At 41.5% G+C, this 14,084-nt stretch overlaps 1 protein-coding gene across 3 annotated transcripts in view; it reads left to right on the forward strand.

The window, feature by feature from the left end:
* The window catches only part of nsdhl (NAD(P) dependent 3-beta-hydroxysteroid dehydrogenase NSDHL), a 28,200-nt gene extending 15,026 nt beyond the window's left edge, over window positions 1-13,174 (forward strand). For all 3 annotated transcript variants that reach the window (XM_039653905.2, XM_039653903.2, XM_039653904.2), the window contains one exon: window positions 11,658-13,174. In XM_039653905.2, coding sequence (XP_039509839.1) covers window positions 11,658-11,990 — 333 coding nt within the window. In that variant the 3' untranslated portion in view covers window positions 11,991-13,174. The remainder of the gene's footprint in view (window positions 1-11,657) is intronic.
* Window positions 13,175-14,084: the final 910 nt, after the last annotated feature.

A 14,084-nucleotide genomic window follows, 5' to 3' on the forward strand; every position in this document is an offset into this window, starting at 1 on the left:
CGAGGGCCCGCCCATCGCTGCTTGCAGCTTTAATTAGGGCCCGAGCACTAACAGTGCGAGGACCCTATTGAAACTGTTAGGATTATTTTTTTTTTTCTTTTTTCTGCAAAGTAAGTGCCATTTTCGGGGCCGCAACATGCTCAAAAACTCACCAAATTTGGCACGCATGTCAGGACTGGTGAAAAATTTCGTATTTTGTGGGTTTCGCGGATGGGCGGGGCAAAATGGCACGATAGCGCCACCTAGAAAATTGGAAAAAATTAGCCCCTCGTCCACGTTCAACCTACATGCACGAAATTTGGTGGGGATGTGTATCATATCAAGACGCACAAAAAAGCCTCAAGAACCCATACCCTAAACTCGACAGGATGTCCGCCATTTTGAATTTGGCGGCCATTTTTGGACGATTTACAGACTCCGTACTTTAACGAACTCCTCCTAGGGATTTAGTCGGATGGACTTAAAATTTCTGCTGTGCCTTCTAAAGGCATTGACGATGTAAAGTTGTGCTATCTGCGCGTTTTCGTCGATGGGCGTGTCCGTGGCGTCGAAGATTCGCCATGAAACAGGAAGTTGTAATAACTTGGCTGTAAATGCCCAGACCTGCACGAAATTTTACACATTTGACTAGAGTCCCGCCCTGAACAAATCTACATGCCGACATTCACCCACAGTCATAGCGCCACCTGCTGGCAACAGGAAGTGACCTTTAACGTAGCAGCCCCCGCCATATGTTTGACCGACATGTACGAAATTTCTGTGGTACATCTACCATGACCAGACGTACAAAAAAGCCTCAAGAACCCATACCCTAAACTCGACAGGAAGTCCGCCATTTTGAATTTGGCGACCGATTTGGGACGATTTACACACTCCGTACTTTAACAAACTCCTCCTAGGGAATTAGTCGGATCAACTTCAAATTTCTGCTGTACCTTCTAAAGGCATTGACGATGTAAAGTTGTGCTATCTGCGTGTTTTCGTCGATGGGCGTGTCCGTGGCGTTAATGATTCGCCATGAAACAGGAAGTTGTTGTAACTTGGCTGTAAATGCCCAGATCTGCACGAAATTTTACACATTTGACAAGAGTCCCACCCTGAACAAATCTACATGCCGACATTCACCCACAGTCATAGCGCCACCTAGTGGCAACAGGAAGTGACCTTAAACGAAGCAGCCCCCGCCGCTTGTTTGACCGACATGTACGAAACTTCTGTGGTACATCTACTATGACCAGACGCACAAAACAGCCTCTTGGAGCGATGCCCTAAACTTGACAGGAAGTCCACCATTTTGAATTTGGAGGCCATTTTTGGACGATTTACACACTCCGTACTTTAACGAACTCCTCCTAGGGATTTAGTCGGACCGACTTCACATTTCTGCTGTGCCTTCTAAAGGCATTGACGATGTAAAGTTGTGCTATCTGCGCATTTTCGTCGATGGGCGTGTCCGAAGCGTTGATGATTCGCCATGAAACAGGAAGTTGTAGTAACTTGGCTGTAAATGCCCAGATCTGCACGAAATTTTACATATTTGACAAGAGTCCCACCCTGAACAAATCTACATGCCGACATTCACCCACAGTCATAGCGCCACCTGCTGGCAACAGGAAGTGGCCTTTAACAAAGCAGCCCCCGCCGCATGTTTGACCGACATGTAAGAAATTTCTGTGGTACATCTACCATGTCCAGACGCACAGAAAAGTCTCCTGGAGCGATGCCTTAAACTCAACAGGAAGTCGGCCATTTCTAATTTTCCGACATTCACCCACAGTCATAGCGCCACCTGCTGGCAACAGGAAGTGACCTTTAACGAAGCAGCGTAGTAAATACACAGCCGCACTGGCTGAGCTGCAGAAAATGCAACGCGGCCGCCTCAGACCCCGACATGCTACAGGTGCGAGTGTCCGAAGCGTTGATGATTCGCCATGAAACAGGAAGTTGTAGTAACTTGGCTGTAAATGCCCAGATCTGCACGAAATTTTACATATTTGACAAGAGTCCCACCCTGAACAAATCTACATGCCGACATTCACCCACAGTCATAGCGCCACCTGCTGGCAACAGGAAGTGGCCTTTAACAAAGCAGCCCCCGCCGCATGTTTGACCGACATGTAAGAAATTTCTGTGGTACATCTACCATGTCCAGACGCACAGAAAAGTCTCCTGGAGCGATGCCTTAAACTCAACAGGAAGTCGGCCATTTCTAATTTTACCGCCATTTTTGGATGATTTACTCATTACGTACTTTAACTAACTCCTCCTAGGGCTTTAGTCGGATCGACTTCACATTTCTGCTGTGCCTTCTAAAGGCATTGACGATGTAAAGTTGTGCTATCTGCGGGTTTTCGTCGATGGGCGTGTCCGTGGCGTTGATGATTCGCCTTGAAACAGGAAGTTGTAGTAACTTGACTGTAAAAGCCCAGATATGCATGAAATTTTACACCTTTGACGAGAGTCCCGCCCTGAACAAATCTACATTCCGACATTCACCCACAGTCATAGCGCCACCTGCTGGCAACAGGAAGTGACCTTTAACGAAGCAGCGTAGTAAATACACAGCCGCACTGGCTGAGCTGCAGAAAATGCAACGCGGCCGCCTCAGACCCCGACGTGCTACAGGTGCGAGGGCCCGCCCATCGCTGCTTGCAGCTTTAATTTTTTTTTTTTCTTTTTTCTGCAAAGTAAGTGCCATTTTCGGGGCCGCAACATGCTCAAAAACTCACCAAATTTGGCACGCATGTCAGGACTGGTGAAAAATTTCGTATTTTGTGGGTTTCACAGATGGGCGGGGCAAAATGGCACGCTAGCGCCACCTAGAAAATTGGAAAAAATTAGCCCCTCGTCCACGTTCAACCTACATGCACGAAATTTGGTGGGGACGTGTATCATGTCAAGACGCACAAAAAAGCCTCAAGAACCCATACCCTAAACTCGACAGGAGGTCCGCCATTTTGAATTTTGCGGCCATTTTTGGACGATTTACAGACTCCGTACTTTAACGAACTCCTCCTAGGGATTTAGTCAGATCGACTTAAAATTTCTGCTGTGCCTTCTAAAGGCATTGACGATGTAAAGTTGTGCTATCTGCGCGTTTTCGTCGATGGGCGTGTCCGTGGCGTCGAAGATTCGCCATGAAAAAGGAAGTTGTAGTAACTTGGCTGTAAATGCCCAGATCTGCACGAAATTTTACACATTTGACAAGAGTCCCGCCCTGAACAAATCTACATGCCGACATTCACCCACAGTCATAGCGCCACCTGCTGGCAACAGGAAGTGACCTTTAACGAAGCAGCCCCCGCCGCTTGTTTGACCGACATGTACGAAATTTCTGTGGTACATCTACCATGACCAGACGCACAAAAAAGCCTCAAGAACCCATACCCTAAACTCGACAGGAAGTCCGCCATTTTGAATTTGGCGACCGATTTGGGACGATTTACACACTCCGTACTTTAACGAACTCCTCCTAGGGATTTAGTCGGATCGACTTAAAATTTCTGCTGTACCTTCTAAAGGCATTGACGATGTAAAGTTGTGCTATCTGCACGTTTTCGTCGATGGGCGTGTCCGTGGCGTCGATGATTCGCCATGAAACAGGAAGTTGTAGTAACTTGGCTGTAAATGCCCAGATCTACACGAGATTTTACACATTTGACAAGAGTCCCGCCCTGAACAAATCTACATGCCATCATTCACCCACAATCATAGCGCCACCTAGTGGCAAGAGGAAGTGACTTTTAACGAAGCAGCCCCCGTCGCATGTTTGACCGACATGTACGAAATTTCTGTGGTACATCTACCATGTCCAGACGCACAGAAAAGTCTCTTGGAGCGATGCCCTAAACTCAACAGGAAGTCAGCCATTTCTAATTTTACCGCCATTTTTGGATGATTTACTCATTACGTACTTTAACTAACTCCTCCTAGGGCTTTAGTCGGATCGCCTTCAAATTTCTGCTGTGCCTTCTAAAAGCATTGACGATGAAAAGTTGTGCTATCTGCGCGTTTTCGTCGATGGGCGTGTCCATGGCGTCGATGATTCGCCATGAAACAGGAAGTTGTAGTAACTTGGCTGTAAAAGCCCAGATATGCATGAAATTTCACACCTTTAACAAGAGTCCCGCCCTGAAAAAATCTACATGCCGACATTCACCCACCAGTCATAGTGCCACCTGCTGGCAACAGGAAGTGACCTTTAATGAAGCAAAGTAACAAATGCACAGCCGCACTGGCTGAGCTGCAGAAAATGTAACGCGGCCGCCTCAGACCCCGACGTGCTACAGGTGCGAGGGCCCGCCCATCGCTGCTTGCAGCTTTAATTTTTGTTTGTTATTGATGTTCTAATCAGGCTACTTGTCCGTTGGGGCGAGTAAAATTCTCTTTTACTTGTCCTTCAAAAATCCATTTGTCCCGGAAAAGCGGACAAGTTAGACGGGCTCTAGAGATACGAACCGCGGCAGGTTAGAGTGTTTTGGATTGCATAAAATAATGAAAGAAACGAACAAATACATGGCGAAAGAAGTGAGACAGCAGAAGATGGGATTGGGATCATGATTGGAATTTTTGGGATGATTTTTAATAAAACTAGGCGGATGGAGGTATTAGTATGTGGTGTGTACATGCCTATGAATGCATGTATTTGTATGTGTGCGAATATGAATAAAAATATCCTAAATTACAAAAAAAAAAAAGACTTGTATAGTATGTATTATAGTTCAGTTTGACGAACGATATCTGCCTCGTTTGTTAGATTGCTGGAGGACAAGATGCATCTTGCATCGCGTGCTATAAAAAGACGGAGCTGTACAAAAACGTAAATTTATAGTTCGCCTCAAATTTTTTTATTTGTGTATTTATTTAATTTTTATTATTTCTTCCCCAAGCTCATAAAATAATTTTGGGTCGCACATAAATTGACAGGGTCGGTCGGAAACCGGAAACAAACAATTTTTTTTTTTACGCCTTATCACCCGGGCCCGGTTTTTCAAAAGGTTTAGTTTAGTTTAGTAACCTCTCCTTGTGCATTGTTCAAATTCACTACCCTTTCGTTATGTTCGTGGCTGAAAAAAGCCACTACTTTAAACTGCTGTAAAAATGTATCAGATAAATATTTTTTTCACATTTTTTTGCATAAATCTATTAACCGACATCAGTCCTTATCAAAACTACTAAATTTTTTAAAAAAATGCAGGATTTTAACTCTTTAATTGCCAAATTCATAAATGATGTCACTGATTTGGGGGGGAAAAAAACACAAAATGACTTATTTTCAATATAAAATATGATTGTGGACTGGATTTTTTTTTACCTTTTATCACAGTCTTGGACATGTCAAAGATTAGAAACAACATTGGTTTTGATGCATTGTTAGTTTTTGTGTAGCATCAGATTTTAACTTTTTCTCCCTCATTTACTGTTCGTGGCTGTTTTTGCCCAATTGACTTCCATTATAACCACATTTTTTGATTGCAAAGCCATGACACCATAAAATCCTGCATTTTTGATTGTTGATGGTTTTCCCTGTTGGGAAGAGGTAAAATTTGTAATTTTTACTGTTGATAACCAGGTGGAACCATTTAACCCTTTAGACAGGCCTGTGCAAAAAAAAGCTTAGTTTCTGGCTTTTACATGCAGTTATATGGAGTATAATAGCATATTACAGTGTGTATATGTGTGTGTGGGTGTGCGTGAGTGTGTGAGAGAGTTGGAGAACTCACCTTGATGCGTCTGAGAAAATAAAAATATACACTTCAGCTCTCAAAACTACATGGAGTAAACAAAAACAAAGTAAGTGTATTTATGCATCTGCTGCCTTTTGATGGTGAGAAATGCAGACTAAACAAAAACAAAGCAAGTGGATATAAACGCTTGTCATTTGATGGTGAGAAGAGCAGCAAGCAACATGAGAGAGGGCTTGACTTGTAGTGAAGTTTTAGAGATGATTATGCAGTCTGACCCCTCCAGCGAGCTGCAGGAGGTATTGTCTTCTCACTCTGACCGCAGACTCAGGACAGTCAGATACTGGTTTGGATGTGGCACCCTCATCATCATCTCAAGCTTCCACTGAAGGCGAGGAGGATTCAGATGATCCTGGATCTGGATGGACTGGGAGAATCTTGAGAGTTTTTGTTTAGTCTGCATTTCTCACCATCAAAAGGCAGCAGATGCATAAATACACTTACTTTGTTTTTGTTTACTCCATGTAGTTTTGAGAGCTGAAGTGTATATTTTTATTTTCTCAGACGCATCAAGGTGAGTTCTCACACTCTCTCACACACTCACGCACACCCACACACACATATACACACTGTAATATGCTATTATACTCCATATAACTGCATGTAAAAGCCAGAAACTAAGCTTTTTTTTTTGCACAGGCCTGTCTAAAGGGTTAAATGGTTCTACCTGGTTATCAACAGTAAAAATTACAAATTTTACCTCTTCCCAACAGGGAAAACCATCAACAATCAAAAATGCAGGATTTTATGGTGTCATGGCTTTGCAATCAAAAAATGTGGTTATAATGGAAGTCAATGGGGCAAAAACAGCCACGAACAGTAAATGAGGGAGAAAAAGTTAAAATCTGATGCTACACAAAAACTAACAATGCATCAAAACCAATGTTGTTTCTAATCTTTGACATGTCCAAGACTGTGATAAAAGGTGAAAAAAAATCCAGTCCACAATCATATTTTATATTGAAAATAAGTCATTTTCTGTGTTTTTTTTCCCAAATCAGTGACATCATTTATGAATTTGGCAATTAAAGAGTTAAAATCCTGAATTTTTTTTAAACATTTAGTAGTTTTGATCAGGACTGAGGTCGGTTAATAGATTTATGCAAAAAAAATTGAAAAAAAATATTTATCTGATACATTTTTACAGCAGTTTAAAGTAGTGGCTTTTTTCAGCCACGAACATAACGAAAGGGTAGTGAATTTGCCCAGAGTGTACTGTTGAGTTTTTGAAAAATTGTCAAAATTGTCAAAATAAGATTTGTCACCAAAAATCATTCCATTTGCTGAAACAAAGAAAAAGTTACGGCCAAATTAAGACTAAAAAATACCCCTTAGTGGCTGAAAAAAGCCACAACAGCACATAAGGGTTAAAGCAACATCGGATTGGATCAATCTGATCTGGATGGGAACTTTTCAGGATAACCAAATCTGGATAACCAGTGCTCAAACAGGATAGGAAATCACAATGTAGAACTATGTAAAGAGCAACAGGTAGACAAAGCAAGTAACAACCAATGTGCATTGAGGATATTTATAACAAGTTTCTAATATAGATGTATTGAATTAAAAAAAGACTTAATGTTAAATACTCCACAATAATTTCAGACTTCCTCATCTGATGTGGAGAGACCAGCTTGTCTGAGTGTAGTCTTTAGGAGGCGGATCTCAAGTCTGCTGCAGAGTCAGTTGTTCCTCTGCCAGTACGAGCAAAAAGGACGTGCAACAAGGGATGCAATAGTTAGACACTTTCTGATTTGGATTTGTTTTGGATTTCAAAAATCAGTGATTGCCATTATTTGCATTTTTTTGGTTATTCTGTAATCATTGCATGCATCAATATTCTAAAAACAAAAATATTTTCGATTGTGATGAATATATATATCAATTAGTGACAGAATAAAATTTATAGTTTTTGGTCAATTTTGACAGCTGTTTGGAGGATTATTTTATGAGGCCAAACTCTTTCTACTTTGCTGTAGGCCTAAAGGCTGAATATGCTAAAGCCAATCTAATCACTGTAGCCTGACGGATGAACAAATACAATTAAAACCTTATGGATAAATAGGTTATCTTGTAAGATACTGCATGATCCAAATATACTATTATTTGATAATTTTTTTTTAAGTTTTCATCACATTTTGGGCATGAAACCCACGTTGAATCCACCCTTCTGATGGGATCAGTTTAATCCCGATTTTTTTGGATCAGAGTGATCCAAATCCTACAAAAAAGTTCTGAAAAACCCAAACTAAAGGTTTGATCCGGATCAAAACCAAGATTGGAATCCATTTTTTTGTTGAAAAACCCATTTTCAAGATTTGATGCAATCAGTTATCCACTTTTGAAAAACTGTGCCCAGAGCTCCTCAGTGATTTTAATCCCGTCTGAATGTGCATCTCAGTCATCATTACGTTGGACAATTTCAGATTACAGTGACTTTTACTTTCAGTACAAAGGTCTGAAAGATGACCTCGGGTAATGCTAATCCCGTGCGAATAGACCCACTGTAAATGTGCGTAAATATTCCATCATTTCCTGTTTAAAAGCAGCTTTTTTCCAAGCATTGAATGTGCTCGATGAAGTATCAGTTGTGTTCTAGACGCGTGGCAAAACTCAAGTGTTTTACACACCATTCAGAAAGAAGATCGAAAGCACTTGTTAGAGGCACGACACTTGTTTTAGCGTTAAGTGCCTATTACTAACATAATACAATCAGAAGTTAATTAATAAATCGTCCGACCGGACCACTGCTTTATATAAATAAATATAGGTTATATGTGATATCAGGGAGCGCAAATCGAGTTAGCCCTTCCACTTCTCTTAGGGCTTACGTGTGTATGATCTGAATCTTGCAGTAACCCACATTAGCTGGCTAATAAACTACTACTGTAGTAGCATGTTATATTATCATAAATGCTTTTACCTTTTGCACCTAATCAGCTGTTTATTTGTCATGAGAGAGGCCATGTAAGTTGTAGTTGTAGTAGCAAAACCCATTAAGTAATGGTTAGTTGAGCGTTACTGAAAAAATGCTGCCATGCCAGAAACATGACATAGCAGAACTTCCTCTGTGTGAAAGTGCTTAAAGGGTTTGTTCACATAAAAGTTAAAATTAAGTCATTAATAACTAAATTTAAGAGGTGGATCACTGCCACATGGCACCCTAAGGGATCGAAACTTGACGGCCCAGAAAGTCATTGAAGAAAATGTTTTTAATATTCCACGTGACTACAGTGGCTCAACTATAAGTTTACAAGTTCAAGAGATTTCCACTGAACTGAAGGAGATCGCAATTCTCGCGCATGCGTCGTGGAAATCTCTTGAAGTCTCGTCTCAGGCCCAGAAGGAAGAGGAATAGTTGAATAAGGTCGTTAGTTTTGTTTGTTTTTTCGCACAAAAAGTATTCTCATCGCTTGATAAACTTATAGTTGAGCCACTGTAGGCACATGGAATATTTAATCATTTTTTTAATGACTTTCTGGGCCGTCAAGTGTCATTCCCTTAGGAGCCTATGTAGCAGTGATCCACCTCTCAGATTTAATCAAAAATACCTTCATTTGTGTTCAGAAGACGAACGAAGGTCTTACAGGGTTGGTACAGCATGGGGGTGAATAATTAATGATTTGATTTTCATTTTAGGGATTATATTACAGGTGTTGCTCACATAAAATGACTTGGAAAAAGTGTCTAAAGGGGGTCGCACACCGGGCGCGCAGCGCTGCGTAGCGCAGCGCCATGTCTTCAAAATTCGAACACATTATTCTCTATGTGTGTACACACACCGGCGGCGCCATTCGGCGTCTGTCCGCGCCGCCCAGCTACGGCTCAGGACCGTGTTCAAAACCCTGCCGCGCCACAGAGCGCCATTTGCATAGTTTTATATTAAATTTGCATTTATTTGTCTCAAATCGTCGTTAATGTACATACTGACTTCACCCTGTGCTGCAATATACATTTAAGCCTATTTAACATTCCTAATTTTCCTAATTCCTAACAGCTTGAATAGTCATATTGGGAAAACATATGTATATATATATATATATCATCGGGGTGCTCCATATTTAAACTCAGGTTGCTAAACGCTAGCTACATAAATACTATTGTAACTAACATAGTTGCCAAGACAACGGATAACGTTACAACAAAATAACAGACTTAACAAGGTGATAGACACTTTTACTTGGTTAATAACGTTCAAACATCAGCTATTTTATTCACTTAACATAAAAAAAAAATATATAATACATCCAGTTTAAACTCACCCATCTTGCAGCTCTTGACTTCTACCAGGAGTTGATTCAAAACTGAGCTCGTGCGAATAGAATGTGCGCGTCCGGTGTGCGATACCTGTGAATTGTTCTAGACGTGGCGCGACGCGATGCGCGGCACTGCGCTGCGCGCCCGGTGTGCGACCCCCTTAAAGGACAACTCCGGCGCAAAATGAACCTTTAGTCTAATTACACATTGCTACCTAGTCAACCGTTATCTGAGATTTGTTTTCATGATTGCCGAATGTAAATAGTTTTATCTCTAAAAACAGTTAAGCCTATAACGCTAGTATAATGCTAGTATATAGGGCATAGAGTAGTGACAAATAAAAATCGCTTGTTATTACCACTAACAAGGCTCAAAATAGCCCCACACTAACACGACAGCATAACAAGGGTCCCTACATTCAAACCGAAGCGTTGAGAACTTTGTCAGTGTCCAAACAGTTTAATAAGAAGATATTTTATACACACAGTAAATTTCGCGAATACAGGAAGAAGCCATCTTTGAAAAATAGTCTCTACCAGTCGATCTACGAACGCCGATCCAAGTGCGCTGAACTGAGCAGAATCTCATATGGTCCGTTGTTTCCAGAAGAAACACAAACACAAACCGTTTTCTTCTCTTCAATATGTACACGTAGCCTACTGTTCGCGCTCACCTCATCACCTTATTCACATCTCACCAGCACACTTGGATCGGCGTTCGTAGATCGACTGGTAGAGACTATTTTTCCAAGATGGCTTCTTCCTGAATTCGCGAAATTTACTGTGTGTATAAAACATCTGCTTATTAAACTGTTTGGACACTGACAAAGTTCTCAATGCTTCGGTTTGAATGTAGGGACTCTTATTATGCTGTCGTGTTGGTGTGGGGCTATTTTGAGCCTTGTTAGTGGTAATAACAAGCGATTTTTATTTGTCATTACTCTATGCCCTATATACTAGCATTATACTAGCGTTATAGGCTAAACTGTTTTTAGAGATAAAACTATTTACATTCGGCAATCATGAAAACAAATCCCAGATAACGGTTGACTAGGTAACAATGTGTAATTAGACTAAAGGTTCATTTTGCGCCGGAGTTGTCCTTTAAGAATCTTACAAAAGCTATTTATTCTTGGCGAACAAATATTAAATTCTTCCACTACTGGTAAAAAGTTATGGCAAGCCTGGGGGAGCAACGAATGGATAATCCATCACCGTTAACTGGGTTTCAAATTTAAAGTCCCCCAGTGGTGAAAATCTGAGATGGTCCTCACAGCAGAACACGAAATCCAGGGGGCGGAGCCATATTGTCTCAAAATTACATATTTAAACATTTTTCCTTGTGAATGTCTTCATGCCTTGAAATATCTTGAATGTAACTCGACACCCTTGCCTCATTTAGTATGCACGGTACTATGAATATGTAAATGAGCCCCGCCCCCACTCCCTCACTCAGAGATCCACTGGTTGACGATCACTCGTTGATCAGATTGGTTAGCGTGTTTTTTTTGGTTCACTGCAGTTTTAAGGAGGAAATACTCAGCAATGCTGTCCACTTATCAACTTAAAGCGGATTAAACACACCACATACACACATAAACAACATTAAACGCTGGATTAACACAAAGGCATTTTTTCAATGTTCTCGCACTAACAGGCTTACCACATAACGAATGACGAGCCGGTGCGCTTCTGGGACTTCCTGTCGCAGGTTCTGGTGGGTCTGGGCTACAGCGCTCCTCGGCTCCGCCTGCCCTACACACTGGTGTACGTGTTATCTCTGCTTCTGTGGCTGATGGTGTTAGTGCTGCGCCCGCTCATCCAGATCAAGCCCACCTTCACCCCGATGCGAGTCGCTCTGGCCGGCACACACCACTACTACAGCTGCGCTCGGGCCAAGCAGGACATGGGCTACCGGCCCGTGGTGAGCCTGCAGGAGGCCATCGCGCGCACCGTGGAGAGCTACCCGCATCTGCGGCGCGGGGCGTAGCGGCGTTCGAGGACCACCGTTTATCAACAGCGCACTGTTCACTTCAGAATTTAAGTTTAATGATAATTCAAGATTGTTCATCTCAAACATCACGTTAAGGAAAACGTTCCAGGATGTTTCTCCATATAGTGTCTTCAATGGGGTCCAACGGGTCGAGATGTGAGTTTCAGTGCAGCTTCAAAGTCTCGAAACCAGCGGACATTTATAACAAATACACATTTATATACTTTTAACAACAAATGCTCTTTGTTTATTCATTTCTTTTGTAAATGGCATTTGATTTAGTCGTTGTAAACAATAGGTCTGTTCTTACGCCTACGTCACGCTTGACCTTTCAATGTGATGTGTGTCGTATCACAGCGAGTGCAAGACGAGCATCTGTGGTTAAAAGTATATAAATGTGTATTTGTTATAAATGTTGGCTGTTTTGTCTAGATCAGACTCTTATTCCTCGGCTGGATCGCGTCGAGACTTTGAAGCTGCACTGAAACTCGCATCTCGACCCGTTGGACCCCATTGAAGTCTCTATATGGAGAAATATCCTGGAACGTTTTCCTTCATTTCTTTTCGACTGAAGAGAGACGTGAACGTCTTGGATGATGTGGGGGAGAGTAAATTATCAGGAAATTTTAATTCTAAAGTGAACTACTACTTCATTCCTATGCTAATTGTGCCTTTTCACCAGGATGTGGTGTCGAATTCACACAGTAGAAATGGACGATTGCTTCTTCCGACTTTGGTCCGGAAGAATTGCGACTATGTACGAGCTATTCATTTTTTCTAAACCGGTCAGTATAAATTTTAAATCAAGTTTCTAATTGTCACATTGCTTTTTCAGTACAACGTGAAATGGCATTCACTTCCTGTTTTACTTCATGTCTTCTTTTTTTTTAAAGGGATATTTCACCCAAGAATGTACTTTGTCATTCCAAACCCATAAGAGTTTCTGTCTTTGTCACAAGAAAAACAAGGAAGATATTAGTAATTAGATTTACTTGAGGTTTCTGTTTCTCAACTGAAAGTTAATTACAGCAAAACTTTTCAAAAATGACATTACGTGTAAATGTAATCTTGGGGAAAATGTGATATGCGATAACTTGTTAAATAATGTGGTATTCTATATGCGATATGATATTGCTTTAAGTGTGTAAAATTAATTTAGATTAAAAACTGAAAATGAAAAATGTTTCTCATTCTTTCCGAGAAAATACTATAACTTCTGAAAGTGAACTGCAGTGTTTTAGCGTTACATAAATAGTAATGTCTCAAATCTGACAATGGCATGTTAACATCAATGTAAAAAAGCAAAACAAAAAAGCTTGCTGAACTTGGTAATGTATGGTTGCATCAACCTGAAAACTTAAGAACATCCAGGTAAACAAAAGCACCTGAAACTAGGGGTGGACAATTAGTTATTTTTAATAAGAAAGAAAAATTAAAATAACGGCATTAAGAACAAAGAGGCAAATAAAAGTAGGCAGAGTTTTAAGTTTTTCATGTACACTAGATTTAACCATTGCATTCTAACAAGAATCAATACAGAAACTGAACAATCAAATGTAAAAATACAATGCTGCGGGGACTGTGACTGTGAGGGTTTATGAGCTATACTGAGACGAGCCACCGGGGGGCGATCGAGACTCTGGGTTTATGAGCTATACTGGGACCAGCCACCGGGGGGCGATCGAGACTCTGGGTTTATGAGCTATACTGGGACCAGCCACCAGTGGGCGATCAAGACTGTGTTTATGAGCTATACTGGGACCAGCCACCGGGGGGCGTTCGAGACTATGTGTTAATGAGCTATAATGGGACCAGCCAACGGGGGGCGATCGAGACTCTGTGTTTATGAGCTATACTGTGACCAGCCACCGGGGGGTGATCGAGACTCTGGGTTTATGAGGTATACTGGGACCAGCCACCGGGGGGCGATCGCGACTCTGTGTTTATGAGCTATACTGAGACTAGCCACCAGTGGGCGATCAAGACTCTGTGTTTATGAGCTATACTGGGACCAGCCACCGGGGGGACGATCAAGACTCTGTGTTTATGAGCTATACTGAGACTAGCCACCAGTGGGCGATCAAGACTCTG

This window comes from Pimephales promelas, chromosome 9, assembly GCF_988280905.1.
Source record: "Pimephales promelas chromosome 9, fPimPro1.hap1.1, whole genome shotgun sequence".
NCBI classification, from domain to species: domain Eukaryota; kingdom Metazoa; phylum Chordata; class Actinopteri; order Cypriniformes; family Leuciscidae; genus Pimephales; species Pimephales promelas.